This window comes from Magallana gigas, chromosome 7 (assembly GCF_963853765.1).
Source record: "Magallana gigas chromosome 7, xbMagGiga1.1, whole genome shotgun sequence".
Lineage (NCBI taxonomy): Eukaryota > Metazoa > Mollusca > Bivalvia > Ostreida > Ostreidae > Magallana > Magallana gigas.
The window spans coordinates 32912324-32929679 of NC_088859.1; the positions used below are offsets into that span (position 1 = coordinate 32912324).

The 17356-nt window shown below is 34.8% G+C and overlaps 3 protein-coding genes across 4 annotated transcripts; 2 read left to right on the forward strand and 1 right to left on the reverse strand.

The window, feature by feature from the left end:
- Positions 1 to 1893: 1893 nt before the first annotated feature.
- LOC105317362 (substance-K receptor) lies at positions 1894 to 7281 on the forward strand. The gene is made up of 4 exons (XM_011413991.4): positions 1894 to 3102; positions 4089 to 4528; positions 6256 to 6360; positions 6573 to 7281. Exons 1-4 carry the CDS (start codon positions 2769 to 2771, stop codon positions 6897 to 6899), a joined length of 1206 nt encoding a protein of 401 aa, XP_011412293.3. The 5' UTR covers positions 1894 to 2768; the 3' UTR covers positions 6900 to 7281.
- Positions 7267 to 17048, reverse strand: LOC105317364 (protein Wnt-8a). Of its 2 annotated transcripts, none has more exons than XM_011413993.4 (6): positions 16692 to 17048; positions 14852 to 14942; positions 11991 to 12126; positions 9598 to 9723; positions 8648 to 8790; positions 7267 to 8093 (listed from the first exon to the last, which is right to left on the reverse strand). In XM_011413993.4, the coding sequence occupies exons 1-6, from the start codon at positions 16757 to 16759 to the stop codon at positions 7596 to 7598; spliced, it is 1062 nt and encodes a 353-aa protein (XP_011412295.3). In that variant the 5' UTR covers positions 16760 to 17048; the 3' UTR covers positions 7267 to 7595. The 2 variants fall into 2 exon arrangements, with proteins under 2 accessions (XP_011412295.3, XP_065921831.1); XM_066065759.1 differs by lacking the exon at positions 16692 to 17048 and adding an exon at positions 15081 to 15136.
- Positions 10256 to 11930, forward strand: LOC105317363 (uncharacterized). The gene is made up of 3 exons (XM_011413992.4): positions 10256 to 10421; positions 10943 to 11416; positions 11715 to 11930. Exons 1-3 carry the CDS (start codon positions 10289 to 10291, stop codon positions 11879 to 11881), a joined length of 774 nt encoding a protein of 257 aa, XP_011412294.1. The 5' UTR covers positions 10256 to 10288; the 3' UTR covers positions 11882 to 11930.
- Positions 17049 to 17356: the final 308 nt, after the last annotated feature.

Consider the following 17356-nt stretch of genomic DNA (forward strand, 5'->3'; position numbering starts at 1 on the left):
TACAGGTATTGTAGTTTTCAACAAAAATTTAAAATGAAACGGCCATTGTGTGTTATCATGGTGGGTAATATGAACCTATTGTTATACCCCTCCTGAGATAATAACGTGCTATAAATGTAAAGCATTCCAGTACGTAGTCGGGAGATCGCTTTGTCTCGTGGTCTAATAAAACAAGGTGATGCAATAGATCATTTTACTTAAAATTATTGCATATCAGAATCATAAATCATAAAACAAATCAACCGAAAACACACAGATCCTCAATCTGATAGAAAAAAATTATACAACATCCCATTAAATATTTTCATACATTGAAGTTTATAATTTTTTATTCGGTGAATATTTTTAACTGTCTCTCAATATGGTACACAGCATTAGACTTAAGAATTGTACAGTAGAATAAGGTAAAACATGATATATACAGACAAGTACTGAAGTAGGCAGTGGTTTAAAGAATGGGGGCATACTATTCAAAATCTTGACAAGCCAAAAAAAAAAAAAACCCAAACAAACAAACAAAAAACAAAAAAACAAACAAACTACAATCGTCAATATTCAAAATCCTTATCTGTAGGGGGATGGAATGGATATTATCTAAAACTTCTATTCTAATATTCATCTTAATTATTACTTACCGCATAATTTTTTCACCAATGATAACTTTTTACATCCCCCACAAACACAAATGGGGGAGGGAAGCTCTTTCAAAGTACACAATTTTCTATACACGTCAATCTCAGAAAAAAGTATATTGCAAGAAAAAAAGTGGGACTGCCCCCCCCCCCCCCCCCCCCCCGTTTTGCGATTGATATATAAATCACTGCAGAACACTTAAAAGAAAAGCTAGAACGAGCTACTGAATAATTGGGGCTAGGCTAAGGACAAATCAAACATAATCTCTGTTAGGAGACCTAAGAACTAAAAACAACAATTTAGTATATTTCATATTTAAAATACAATGTACATGTACCTAATATTGTTTATATGTTACATTTTGGATAATATTGGCTGCCAAATTTCATGTTAAAAAATATGGATGTCGAACACAAGTAATTCTCTTTGGCATAAGCATTTTCCCTATACTTCTTAAAAAATGAAACATTTCTCAAGTAAAAATCTCTCTCTCTCTCTCTCTCTCTCTCTCTCTCTCTCTCTCTCTCTCTCTCTCTCTCTCTCTCTCTCTCTTATAATTTTTATATTCTATAAGAAAAAATACCCATATTCAAAACTCATGTTTGTTTTCAAAAAGATTTATACCAACAATATGACATCAAAAACCAGTTAGCCTCTCTGCTCAAGATATACGATTTCCGTGCGTCAGTGTTGGTTGGAGATGAAAGACACAAAATTTCGATTATAAACAAAGTTACCCCCCTTTGCACATCCTCCACAAGAGCAAGTAGTTAGAACTTTCAAACGCATACCCCTTATGTTGGTTTCACAAATATAATTCCGACAGTGAAAGGTCAAGCAATGATCGATGAAAATCGATAAATGCACTGTATACACATACCGTTCCGTTTTCGGAAATAAAAGTAACAAAGTTGCGCACGATGGACTATATTAATAAAACAATGGAATGAAAAAGCATATAATCTAGATATATATATCTAAAAAAATCAACAACAACAACACGTATAATCATTCAATGAAAATATTGATTTATGGAATACAAAAGATTCAAATTCCCGTAATCAGTAAAACCAGTTTGTGGCAAAAAGAATTTAATGTTATATAGAAAAAAAAATATCCACACACATATTTTTTTTTTTACAGGTTTACATAAAAAAAATTATACTTGATTTGTAGAGTAAACTATAAAATCCACTTCAGTAATATTTTCAACAACAAAAAATCGCATGAAATTGACAAACAATCATTAGGGAAATTTGAAGCGTTATTTATTTCTTCCCGCTCTTTAGGCAGACGACTACGGGTGCCATGTTGATTCTGGACAGTTTTTACAGATTCCTAGAGGCTTTATGGATTATCTGGCCGTTTAAACCAAAGAAGTGGCGATAAATCGTCCCGAAACTTCAAGTACAGTCACATTCACATTTCATGGTTCACACGTGGTCTGTATGTACGGCAAATGAATTGCCCTCTTCTCTTTCCTATTGCAATAAATATTGTTTGCACAAACATGACCAATGACAATGAAATTTAAGATTTCCCTCTGACATTTTTATACTAAGATTTTTTGTTGGTGAACAGAAAATCACGATTTTCATACTCAGTTTTCAACTTTGCCTCTTTGTTCGCAATTCGAAAACGGAAATATACGACTCTTGCTGTTCTGAAGTGTTGAGATTTTTTTCGCAAACGAAAAGAGGAAAGGACGGTTTGGAAACTTTATAGCTTTCAGAGGACTTCTAACGTTTTCCAGGGTCTTGAAAAGGGCATTAATTCTTACAAAAAGAACTTAAAAAGGCTAAACCAATTGAAGATGTTGACACTGTAAAATTACACTGTTTTGAGAGAGAATGAACATATATGTAGAGTGGATAATATGACCGTTTGAAGAGTCCATTTATTGGCCGGTTCCTTGTTTTTAAGTACCCCGTTGTTTGCTTGTCATCAGTTTAGTAGTTCGCTGGAAGCGCTGAAACATTTTCATCATGTAAAAACCAAACGGTGCCTTGAAACAGGCAAATCACGGTGAGGAAAGACGTTGGATCATCTCGCTTGCTTGCGCTGTCAAATCCATCAGTTTCTGAGGGAACTAAAAGAAAAGTACGCATTGTGGGGTTCTTTTTTAAATATTAACAATGGAAAAGGACTGTAATGCAAAGGTTCAGATGCCAGACCTGTCTGGGATAGAATTCATTGGCGAAATCAAAGAGGTTCCCGCCTGGGAAATGGGGGTGAAAATTACCATTTGTGTCAGCATAGAACTGGTAGCGATTGTTGGAAATCTGTTGATAATCATCATTATAGCACAATCTCCAAAAATGCGCAATGTGACAAATTATTACATTTTGAATTTAGCAATATCCGATTTATTGGTTGGTCTTTTTGCCATTTGGATTCATCTTGTGGATGACCTAACGCAGGGATGGGTTCTTGGAAGTTTCCTCTGCAAGTTCAACCCTTTTATGCAAAGTAAGCGTCGCAATATGGAATATGTTTGTTTATTTGTATTACTATTACTTAAGTGAAGCAATGCATTTTGTCAAAATTCTGTATTATGTATGTCGGTTTTTAATTATGATAATTTTTTGGGAAACGTCAAATACATGTGTGTTAACAACATACTGTGTATAAAAGTACCGGTATTTGTCTTACTCTATTACTGAGTAAATTTAATTCAGTGAATTTCAGTAAGCCACGAACTAAAACAACTTTTCATCAAATAGCAGACAGTTTCTTTCAACCTGGTAAAAACAATATTTGAAAACATTAAAATATTTCTTATGGCTATAACAGCAGTGACAGCTTATTCTGCCATTATGCCATAAGAAAAAAAGTTTATGAAGGTCACTTTATGTTCCCAGCTTTTGATAGCGAACATGTGACGTTTGTAAACATTCTCGATACGAGCGAAACACGCCGGAGTACAATGTACAAGAACGGTTCTCTGGTGGCGTTGATCATTGACAGTAAAATTAACGAGAACCATTTTAACAAAACCTTGGACTTTCAGTAGGATGTAACGATCTATTTCTTGTGTCAAAACAAGCTAAAATGACACTGGTTTCAAGCAAAATATACACCGATTGCGTAGTCTTCGCTCAAAAGCCAGACAAATCCTGTTAATTTCAAAGAGCCATGGATGAGTGGCCTACAATGAAATAGATAGGCCTACGTCACATTGCCGTTTGACTCAACTACCCAAAGTCCAAGCTCTTGTTAAAATGGTTCTAAAGGCTTAAGCATACCAATTTTTCCCATACTTTTTTTTTAATCAATTTATTGATGCTTTCATGCGATTCAGAATCTAAAGTATTAAAAATTATGGAGGCATGAAGCTCATTTTATTCTTGTCTATATCCAAGTGTCCTTTGGGGTTTGCAAAATATTTATTCAATGCGTTAAAATATCCAAAAACCAAGAAACCCGCAATGTATTTTCTCTATCTTATTTTTCAGTAACAGCAATGTGTGCCAGTGTATTCACGTTAGTTGCAATCGCAGGGGACAGATTCTTTGCCATCGTGTTTCCATTGAAATCACGCGTGACTCAAAGGAAAGTGAGCGTGATCATAATCGTGATTTGGTTGGCCGCCATTGCAATAGGACTTCCTGTTCTCTTCTTCTATGCTTACACGGAGAGACAATGGAAAAATTTTGTTGAAAAATACTGCACGGAAGTCTGGCCCCAAGTTCTACAGAGTGATGGCACGTGTGACCAAGGAAAACGATCCCGCAAAGCCTACTGGATATGTTTGTTGGTGGTCCTCAATTGGGTTCCAATGGTCTTAATGATGGTGGCATACTTTGTGATATTTATAAAGCTGAGGAAAAGTCGGAGGGTGTCCAAGACTGGAAGACTAACGATATCAGCCGTACAGCAAAGATCCAAGAAAAAGGTTAAGTTGAATGAGTGGTGATTTCAGAAATCAATGCATAAAGAAATGTCCTTTATGTTTTACCCCCCCCCCCCCAAAAAAAATCGTACTTTTAAATCTATTCTAAAAAGGGTTGAGTTTAACTGGCACCTGGCACTTGTAGGCGTAATTTAATTACTGTACTTTTTTGTCTTTCCGAAGTGAAATACTGTATCCACCTACTCCCTAATCCCCTTTAATTTGATCAAATCTATCGATATGCCAAATGAGATTTCATCAAACATGTTACATATGCAATATAAGTAAAGTACATTTACAACACCTCTTTGAGATAAAATATACGACCTCAATTCTTCAGCAAGTACCCTTTAGTCGTGTTTTTATTATGGCGGGTATATGTAATTCACATAAGAGATCAAATTTACGGCTATTCGCGGTTATATTCACCAATCAAAGCAAACAAAATGCACCACACTTGGAAATAAATCACTTTTTTTGACATGCATGATTGCTGATAGCACTTTTAATATTTTTCAATTATATATATATATCAATGTTTGAAGAGTGTGACATGCACTTTTAAAACGTCACTGAAATAAAAGTAAACTCGATGTAATATAATGTAAATACTGTATTGGAATAAAATATGTAGATCCATATTGTATTAGACACGTACATTATTGTTGTCGAATAATAAAGTATTGCATTGGGTCTGGCATTCTTTCGATGATTGGCGTGCCGATTCAAGCTGGCCTTGTAGGCATTCTCATTTATACTCAATATATACGTCTTAGACAATGCATTATATTTATCAAAACTGTTTAAACATACCTCTGATTTAATTTCATGTAATTGATGCAATATTTTTCGTAGATTCATTACATCTCTGATTTCATTCCGGGTTTATTTTTCAGAATTTACTTTGTACATAATAGCAGGAGCCTTTTGTTATTTGCTTGACTTACTATTTGTCAAAATGGAAATGTAGTTTTGATATTTGATCAAGAAAAAAGAAAATCACTAGTTCAGTTTGTTTTATATTAATTCAGAATTGCTCAATCAGTTAAAAAAATAAATGCAAAACGCTTGTACAAACATATTTCATACAATGTCGTACGTTGTTTCTTTTGACTTTGGTTTTAGCCTTTAAAACCTTCCCTTATAGTCTAAATCTATTTCACAAAAAATAATGCATTATATACGTGCCTTTTTCTTTCATGGTTCATGGGTATATGAACGGAGGTGGCGTTGCCAACCTGAATTATGAAATGTAGAAAAAAGCATTTTTTCAATTATCTGGAAGTGCACTGCTAAAATTAAGTTAAAATCAGTTTGGTATTTATACGCAGATGAATTCATTAAAATTGGTAGGAACCTGAATTTGTTTGGTAATTGTATCAATCACATTACATTTTCCTTAGAATTATTGGAGAGAAAATACTCGGTAGATGTATGTATACTGTATACAGGAAAATATTCGCTCCCGTTTTATTTTCGCCTTTTTCGACCTCGTTGTCAGCGGGCGAATTTAAGACTGGGCAAAAACCAATGTTTCAAGTTATCTTTTTAGTACACAATCGTGTCTGGGCGAATTTAAGACGGGGTGAAATCATTTGCAAGTGCAGAAGGGCAAAAATAACATGGGGCGAAAATAACCCTGTATAAAATATTATATTCAGCCAAGTTGGTCTTATTTTCCCCTGAATCTTATTCATTAATTTTGATTCGCATTTCATCAATAATTCTAGGTTGTGAAAATGCTGTTTGCTATCCTCGTTGTGTTTATCTTCTGTGTTGGACCATTTCAAGTTACAAAGCTCTTCGAGTTTTTCAGAGACGATACCCTAGAAAGCGTGAGTAATTTTTTTTATTTGGTCATGATTTTCATCTTTAAAAAAAAATAAGATACATGTATTGCAAATAGCGAAAAGTTAATTTTAATTTATATATATATCTTCTGCATGTATTTCATTACAGTATAACTGACCTTATTATATTTTTAAAAATCGAGTAATTTATGCTAATTTATTGGCACTACTGTCATGCTTTGGTCTTTATTCAACAGTTACCCGACTGGTACAACCCTTTCTACTTCGCTGCCGTCACTTTATTGTACACCAACAGCGCGCTCAACCCCGTGCTGTACGGCGGACTAAACGACAACTTTAGGAGTGGAATAAAGAACCTCATCAACAGTATATTCCGCCGGAAGCTGATCCAGACTAACTCTAACGGCGTCACCAGGAATTCTGTGATTTCCACCATTCCGGACAACAGGCGAGATTCGGAGGTCAACATTCTCAGTGATCTTCATCTTGATCCAAAGGAAAACACCAAGAAGAAAGCCAGCTACAACAACCCGGTTTACGAGGAGCGATCGGCGTCCGAGTGAGAGGACCAAACGTATATCCGGTTTGTCAAGCGCAGCGCATTTTTTCACCAGAGACGAAACTGCAGGTAGTAACGTTAATACCAGCAATAACGGCGTAAAATGAAACCATATAAAGAGTGTCGACCAAGCTCTAAAAACCGTAATCATTGGGAACACTTTTTCAATACTGCGAATTTCATTCTTAAAACTTTGTTGAATCGTAAATTTTATACATGTATACTAGTATGTAGATTCATCTACAGTATCTTTCGATTGCATTTCTATACCCACAATACACAGTGATTTTCATGTCAAAAACCACGAGTTTCCATTCATGTCTACAGACCTTTCTCAAATACTAGTAGTTGACATATGTAAAGCATCTATAGTGATTCATATTGTGTACGTTTATTTTTCCATGTTGTATATAATAAAACACAAATAAAATTAAAAATAAGATATGACATTAAATAATTATCTTTGTATTAATGGTGAATTCTTATTATGAGTGTCGTTTTAAGGAACTATTTTTGTACAGCTTACAAGCTCTTGTCAAACAATCAACCGAAGCTGCCTATTTCCCAACGTTTTTTGTGACATCGAGTGTAACGAAGATACAGTATATTAATATAACACAGTTAAATCGAGTATTTCGGGATTACGAAGATACGATGTCGAATGTTTCGGTATATTCCATTTTTTGTAGAATTATGAAATTTATTTCACACAGTGGTACCTGTCTTCGTAAACAACACAGGTGTCACAGTTCACCTTACAGCACCACTTGAATTTACAGTTACACGTGCTCAAAATCTCGACTGTCGTTTTTTGCACTCGATACCCGCACTCGCGACACACATTTCTGCAACTTCTTCGCTCAGAACGAGGCACTTTCCTCGTCTTATGGCGTCGAGAACACTGTCTGTTCATTGTTCCAGGAATTCCTAATGTTTTATTTGCTTTACAGTAATTGGGAGACTTTTCAATGTAAATCATACTGCTTCCGGGTAGAACCGGAAATAAGCTGCGCCGTCTAGGGTCGTTTTCATCTTTCATTTTCTCGTTCCAATCGAGTTGCAGTGCGTGGTGATATTTCCGTTTTATATAACGTCCAATCTTGCGAAATTTTGACAGCTCTTTCCAACAGGTTCTCAAAGAACAAGACCCGGTGATTCCATGGCACTTACACACAAATTTCATTGTTTTTGTCACTGCCTGCAAAATGTATAACAAGGTATCACAAAAAACATAAGTGTTTATATATATACTGAGTAATAAACACATCAATATATATACATTAAGTGTAAATTTCCTCTTATGTTTGCATTGGAAATCTGCAACGTTCAATTTTCTATGAATTCACTTTGCTAATTCATGCGCCATGCGCTCAAATAAAAACGTCTCCACGCGTTTTGAGTATATTTGTTTTTGTAAGATTAAATGAAACTTTCAATCTAAAATAACTATTTGATATGTACTTTTGAAAAAGAGTCATTAATATATATCTATCCTTAATAAAAAAGACTTTTCTCCACAAAGTTTCTGGCACTATATTTTCGTCGCGGAAGCTAAATAAATAACATGTTAATTTGGCTGTTCCATGTATGTTTCATATCCCTGACTAAGAGCGCAAAAAATGGCTAACGCGCGGTATTCAATTTGTCCGCACCGCTTGGAGTGTCATAGGACCGACGACATCCAAAAAATAAGCATTCAATGCCTAAATTAAACACTAAATCAAGTTGTATCAATGTGGCTGGCCTACGTACCTTTCTTCCGGCCATGTTGTTGTGAAGATGCATGGCCGCGGCACCGTCGCGTTTGGTTACGAGTGTGTCCAACAACTTCTTCGCGGCCTTTTCTCCGACTTTAACATTATCGCTACAGCCTCCCCAGCTCCAGTCATATCCTCCTGATAATAAAGTACATGTAGCTTTCAATGAAGAGTTTTGATATTTGGAAAAAAAAAATAACGTAAAAACTAAAACGCGTATAATTTTTTTTTTCAAAAGCTACCGATCAATCTACAATGTTTCCTGCTATTTTTTTTTGAAAATATGCTAATTACATGTACATTGCAATGTGCCTCTTGTAGTGTGCTTTCAAAACTACGAAACCAAATTGTATTGCTTGTTCTGCATTTCCTTTTCAATTTCAAAAACTACAAAAATTGCTTTGCAATATACATTGAATCGGATTTTGTTTCTGGTTGTTACGAAAAGTGATTGTGAACTTATGACAAGGCTGGCTCTGGCTAATTTGTTATGAAAACTTTACTTGCTGGTGTCTTTAAATAACCTCTTTGCTAAAATGCAACTATTCGATGCTTTTAAACTATAAAGCAATATTCCGTTGTTTTGTGTAATGAAATTTTGTTTCGAGAGCTACAGTAACTCAACAATTCTTTAACTTAGATTCTTAATACATCAAGTTACTCAGTTTTGTATATATGATACATTCTGAATAAGATAAATAGGCATGCGGCTGTTTAAAATTAAATATTTTATACTTTTTCAAATGCTGCAATGTAATAACAATCTATTATACAAAATATTGTTGCAAACCTTTACCAGAGAATACTTTCTGGTTATGTCCAACAAACAAAAAAGAAAAGGGCTTTCCATGCGTTATTAATGCATATTGCAGGGAAAAAAATTGTAAATGTGGCAAGTTTACTCATCTTTTTATTTACATGCAAGGAGGCAATGGCGTTTCTTACCCCTTTCTCCTTGTTTAGACCCGTCACAGCTGCAGACGTTGTAAAATCCGGAGCTACATTGGCGAGTCAAGTCGTACATCACCCCGGCTGATGTTATCGCCTGAACATAGGCCGTCTCTTTTGTTGCTGAAACAAACAAATTATCAATGTTTTCATGTTTTTATCTAAAATTATCGTAAAACAGACAACGTATCTTCATCAAACTATTAGAAAAGCTGCGGCAAGATGAAATCTGCAAATCATATTTTTTTCAAAATGAACGCATTTTAATACCAGCATTTCTATTTTATTTTTTTTAGAAACACCCATCTTCCTAAGTCAATTTTTAAAGAGTTTCTGGTCCACTCCTCCCCTCGAAATATGAAAGGAGAGGGAGAGGATAAGAAAGCCTTGACTTTGGAAGATGAGAAAAATCTTTTACACTGTCGGTTATTCATCTGATGATAATATACTTTTTTGTTATTCGTACTATAAATCATAAATATGAATAAACACCAAATCTCCGAACACGATTAAATAACAGGGGTATATATATGGCGACATCATCCAGGACTAACACGTGACTAGGCTGTACGTCGTCCATATGGAGACGCAGAATTCAGAGATCTTAATAGAGATGAAAAACTTGATGGTTTTCTCTCTTTTTGAGTGAATGTGAGATTTGTTATTTTCATGAGGAAATTTAACACCTATGGCGGCTTCATTTAGGACGTTGTACATCGTCATTTTCATTGTGTTTTGTGAAGTGAATAGACATGATGCCTCTGGGCCCTCTCATGTATATACCTACAACATGTACATACCCGACATAAGCAGTCAAACAGGTTGGTTATTTATACGTGTAGTTTGTGATTAGAGAAAAATACAAATGTAGTTTTGAAAATTTGAACATGTTTGTGGTGGCATGCAAGGTTATCGACTTTCGCCTACTTCTTATGTATGGCATATTTTTTTTCCAGTTCGGTGTTTCTTTATAAAAGTATTCCAAGAAAATTCAATTTATTTTTACATTAAACATTGTAAAAATAAATTCAGATGGAAAAAAAATTAAATGTATAAGATTTATACATAAATCAAAATAACTTTGTAAAGTGACGTAATAGGTCGTGTTTTGGTGTGTGTACCCTGTGCGTTACCATGAAGATTCACTCCTAAGGTAATTTCTTGTGTAAGGTGATATATACTGTTCAGTGTTTCGCAAATTTGCCAACGGCTACTGATGCGTCACAGTTACAACAGCGTGAGGTCAAAAGTATAAGACACACTTTGAGCACAACCAAGAATAGATAAATGTACTAACGTAAACAAGGTAGATGTAAAACTTAGTTGCTGGTTTTGGTTTCAGATGAAGCTGAAAGCAAATTCGTCTACTGGAGGAGCCTTGAGAAAGCTTTCCAGAAAAACCCGGAAGCCATTAAATCAGCACTGCTGATAAGTTACTTGAGGAAGAGTTTTCCGACTCGTATCTACGTAGATCGGCAAGGCAACCATTACACGTGGGACCGTAATCGAGGATTTGTCCCCGTGAATCAGTACACCGCACCTTGGTACAATAATTATCACCAGGCCCCCATGTATTCCGCACCCTACTATCCCAAAACATCAATGTTCCCGAACTACCAAACCCAAGTACCAATGTACCAAAGACCCTCTCCCCCTGTTTTCTGGACCCAGTCGCCCCAGGGCTGGATTCCAGTGAGTCCGGACCCTTTCTTTTCGTCCTATACCTCTCATCCTGTCAACATCAATAACTACTGGTGTGATCCTACAGTAACAGATTTTAACAACGTCATACCCCAACTTTCCACTGAAGTTAGTGGTAAGTGTGTAATAATATCTTACAATTGAAAAAGGAAAAGATGAAAGATCACTTATCGTGAAAGGAATCAAAATTTAAGGAGGCTAGATGGTCAACAAATTACCCGTCAGAATTATAAATAAGAAATTTATACATGTACTATAAACTTTTATTTAGGAAAGGAAAAATCCAAATATTTTAACTATTGAATATTTTCCTATATCTTTATTTAGAGCTCGATTAATATGGCCATAACCTTTCAATTTGATGAAGTATTTAAATATCTAAGTCACTTATATAATTATGTCTCTGATTTTAGCGGAGGACCCGTGCATGCGGCAACAGCTTCCGGACGAATTCGGCTTGGTTGCTTCTTCCGGTATGGCCGACATGTTATGTGCTCTTTGTCAAACTATCAAAAGCATGGAGTGTGTTTGGAAGTTCTGCTCCCATCCTGATGGTGTGTATAAAGTCAAAATGGATTAACGAGAGAACCAGAATATGAACAAATTCTGATAAAGTCTAGAAAAACGCCTGTTTTCTGTATATATTTTTGTGCGTGTTTGAGTCGAGGTTATCAATTTCTGTCGCCTACCTCTTGGCTGCTCGCTTTGCATAAGTTGAGCGGAAGTGATGTCACAGTTCCATCTTTCCCACTGAAACTGATACTGGCATTCTTGCGTGGCTCTTTGAGCACCGCGACCGATGGAATCCATGAACAACCCATAGCCCTGTTAAAACATGAATGGACATACAATTTACGAGCATTGTTTGGGACATTCTGACATTCTCCTGAAAGAAAAAAAAACACGAATACGCATTGATACCTAATTTGGTTCAAACCAGAGTTTTGCGGGCGCCATATGAATTTTTATAGCGTAAAAAATGAAAAATAAAAGTCAATTATTAACCTTTAGTGTAATCATGACTGATTTTTACGTATATTAAAAAATGGTACAATGAATTACACAATAATACCCCGGTGTGAGTGTAATGGTTGGCATACACTCATATTTACATTTACATATTTCTCTCCACTATTTCTGAAGAAAATTAATTATTAATACTACTTCTGAAAATCTAAACTGTTTAAACCAATTTGTCCGCATAAGAATATAGCATGATTTACTTATTCTTTCTTTAATTTATTTTATTTGCCTTCAGAACGAATTTTTAAAACAATTTTCAGTGCATTTAGTGACAACGTTTACTCAAGAACCTATATGTATAATAAATACGAGTATTGTATGCATGTACATTGTTGAATGACGTCTTTTTCTCACTTTTGATTTGATCTACAACTGGATCATGATTTATTATTAAGATCGGTTAAACTGCAAATTCTGACTTACTTACAATTTCATATGAAAGAAATTGCTATTTCATCAATGTGATCTATACTGACAGACAATAATGACAATTTATGTTCTTTTTTTTTTTTTTTGCTCACTTAAAATGAATATTTCAAAAATTGATTTGAACATAGATTTACATAGAAACTGTCAAACACAGTCTTTGGTAGTTAATGCGGCCTATATGTAGGTGACAGTCATTGTTTAAAAAGATTTATGTAATGACGTGGGTTGTGTATTTTTCTGCAATGTCTCTACTTTCATACCAGCATGAACAGAATATTTTTTATTTTCATACCAGCATAAAGAACCGCAAAAGCATAAATTTGATTAGTGAACAATCCTGGTGAATAATTTCTGTGTGTGTGTGTGAGAGAGAGAGAGAGAGAGAGAGAGAGAGAGAGAGAGAGAGAGAGAGAGACTACGTCACTGTGACGGAGAGAATATGTATTGAATATTGAATCCTCGAGGAGTTGACCTTGAGATCAATATAACTGAGATGGTCTACCCCTGTGTTTCTAATCTAGAAGATTCAATCAGGAACATGTGCATTGAATGTCTGAAGAGTTGTCGAGGCTTCAAACTAGTCTATAGGGGTGTGTGTATGTGTGCATAGTGCATATAAATGAAAATTATACATTTGGGTCTTTAAACTGTTATGTCAGAGGTACAATGACGATCAATCTATTGAGATTGGGTCTGATGAGCCTTTCCCAAAAATCAGGCGTTATCTTGACAAGTACGTGAAATACAGTGTCATACAAATCATAGCCCCGAAGAATAAACATTGTCCAATAATCACGATTCCAACATTCTTGAAATAACTTGGGATATATACCGCTGGTAATCTCTATTGTCTTACATCACGTGCTCTGAAAGTGATTGGTTTTATGAATGAATTTTCTTTCTTGTATTGTTTTTTTTTTTTTTAATTTAATTCATATACGATTCATGAGTATCGTTTGAAAAGTTGAGATCTGTGAGTGAAAAAAACCCCCCGATAAATGTAACTAAAAATATCTATTTTAAGACAATCGTCATACAAACAATTACATTGGAGGAACCAACAAAGAAACTGCCCCCTGTAATGACGAATTTGTTTTAAACTTTTTTGGCAAAATTTCTATATATTGACTCCTTGAACCGCCCAGGGTGTAATACTGTTGATGACAGCCGATTGTTATCACTAACTACTCCAATTCCTCATTTGGCACGAGCAAATATATTTTAGTTACCGTTCTAGTTTCCACTTCTAACCATTTTCCTCTTCAAACATACCATGCTTCACGATAAATTTATTTAAAAAATTATTTTCTAAACAAGTTGGATAAATTTGGTTTCAGTATTTCGTGTTACAATACCTGTAGGTTATTTTTTGGACGAAATTAATGGTGTTTCATTCTAATAATTTATTTAAGGTTGATGCCATTTTTTAGTCAATATCTTTATTATAAGTTAATTTTTATGCCTGAAGAACATCGCATTATTGGACCAGATTCTCTTTGCAGCTTTCTCAAAGTTCTGATGCTAAAAGTGCAATTGGCTTTTACCAAATACGAAACTTTTCATTTTATTTTTTAAAAACCGGAAGAATCAAGAATGCAATTAGGTGCATTGTGTCCTACGCTTAAACCAAATAAAAGTCAAACTGGTTGGTAAGGATGAGCACGTCGTATTCAAGATGATGACAAATATGTACCATGGAAAAGTGGATATCTGACCTTGCTTTTTGTGAGACAACTGAAGTGAAGACAAAATGAAAGGTACAATTCAACTTCAGATTGATTCAATAAAGATAGAACCATTTTAACATGACCTTGGATTTTTGGTTGGACGTAGCTATCTATTTCTTGCGTCAAAACAAGTTCAAAATGACGCGGTTTCAATCGATATATCTACCGATTGCGTAGTCTTAGCTCAAAGCCAGACAAATCTATATAGTTGATTTCAAAGAGCCATGGCTGAAATAGACATGCCTACGTCACATTGCTGTTGTACACAACTATACCCAAAGTCCAAGCTCTTGTTAAAATGGTTCTAATATAGTATACATGGTTAACATTGAAAATGATGTGTTGTTCATAGCAGCTATAATTGTACTCACTTTGTGACTGGAGGAGAGGGACATGAGGAGAGTGGCGTTCTCTGTTAGGATCCCAAACTTTGGTCCCGTCATCAGAATCTTATTCAGGGACCTAATAAAGATGAATATCAGGATAAAATACAACCAGGAAAGACTCGAAGACAACAAAGGTTTTCAAAAAAGATTCAATAAATACAATAAGAATAAGGAAGGTTAAACAATCTTATTAGTACATTGCATCTATTTTTACCCGCCAGTATCAAAAAAAGGAATTTTCGATTTTCAATCTTTATATACAAGCACCCATACTATTATGGGTTAAGCAAAACAAAGAAAATACAGAATTCGAAAAAAAAAATGGAGAAAAATTAAAGAAATGTTGGTAGGCAGCATTGAGGTGAATACTGGGTATATGTATTCCATAAACAGGGTGAAATTAATATGTTTTTATGACGTGTCGTCTTTGGGTTCAAACAAAGCCTTAACATTTGTCACGGTCAATACATATATATAAATCGTAATAAGAGCCATTTCAAAGCAAAATTTTTCCGTTATGAACAATCGTTTATCAATGGATGTTCGCACGCAGAGAACACCATTGTTTTTGTTGATAATTAACGAACAGACAAGCGAGCGCCTCTAAGTGTCTGCACCAAACCAAAAAATTCCAAAGACCTCCGGGAAAGAACGCAGGGTCTCTGACTCCAACATTATCGGACGCGAACTTCGGACTTTTTGTGGGCCACGCGAATCAGATTTATAAAATGATACAATCTCAATTGTTTGATAATTTATGATCCTAAAATTTATTGCCGTGATGATAAAAATCGGTCCAGCACAAAAAACTGATATACGTAAATAAAGTTCTTTAAATCCTGTTGTCTAGTGCAATCGTGAATTAACGATTGGCAAATTGTTAACACATGCGAAAAAAATATCTTAGAATGAATGATATAACATTTTTTTTATTTTTAACGTGGAAATGTCTTTGCGAAGTCATCTTTGTTCTGTTTTGGTTATTGTGACATACTTGATAAAATTACAGTAGAAATAAAATACATTTTGCGTTCATTACCGTCTCTTTTAAGGATTCAAAATAAAGGATACTAGTGTATAAATTTTGTGAATATTTCTTATTTTGGTCTGGTTGTTAAAGATTTTTGGTAAGATTGAAATTGAAATAAATAAAAAGATGTATTTTTAAACATGTTATTTAATTACGGATTTAACATGGTTTTGAATCAACTGTATGAGAGAGAGAGAGAGAGAGAGAGAGAGAGAGATGTTGATTGTTAAGAATAAATTACCGATAGTATTAACTTTTTTATATTCTTAGCATATCATAAACGGGGTGTGTTAATATCAAAAATAGGAATTTTCGATTTTCAATCTTTTACGCACGCGATTATTTTGGTTTTCAATCTAAACAAATTCAAAGTCAACGAGAACTGTTTGTAGTATGACAAAGAAAGCCATTAGAGTATCCATAATGCATACAAATTCCTATCTTCGCTGATACTTTAACATTCTTTTTAAAAATATCGATTCCATACGATCTAAAGAGATCGATTTTTTTTTAGCAGAACGGACAAAGATGTTACAAAGAGTATCAAGAAAGATTCACAAACGTTGACTTTTTTAAAACTGATAACTACAACACATCGAGTTTTTTCTCACGACTTATTCGTTCTCAGACAATAATATTTAAATATTTATAAACAAGGCATTCTAAAGTATTTCATATAAAGTCTATTTCAAATAAAAGCTAACGTTCGGAGACTTGCTTTCATGTCGATTTCATGATGTAAAAGAAGGAAAAAGACATTTTTTGTCGGAAAACTTGAAAAAAGCAGGCACTTACCATGAATGGACTCGGGATATCAAAAATATTAAAAAGTATGCCCTCCATACAAGCGAATGTTGGGTCATTTTGTGTTCACATAAGTATAAAAAATGATCCTTAGATGTAAACCCAAGTTAACATCTTCATTTTCGTTTAAAACCACAAAGCTGAGATCAAAACCCTTTGGTGTTAAGAATAAAATCTGCTGTTAATTACAATGGGGCTGACTTTAAATTGATTGTTAAACATTTCTTTTTAAAAAGAGGTGTTCGGAGCTCACGGCCTGAGGAACCGATAAGGAATTTTGGTTAATAAATGTCTGTCACTCGGTGCAGAACAGAGGGATTCGCCGGGATCATTGTCAATGGTGGGGCTATCAACTACCAAAATCAACCCGTCTCAATGCATGTTTAAAATAGACGTGTAACCTAAGCCATTTTATGAATTGAATTTCTCGCTGGTGCTCTATGCTGGTTCCCGCGGTGGTAATGATAGGGTTGGTAGGGATGAAATTGACGGCGCGTCTTTCAGATGTAATTTTCCGGAAGTAACTAACGAGTTGACGCATGATTCTTCTGCTAATTGGATAGCCTTGCTTTGTATGCCTGGAAACAAATAAAGGGTGTCAAAACCAAATAAGATTCTGGAATCCAACACAAAGACGTGATCGTTGACCTCTGAAA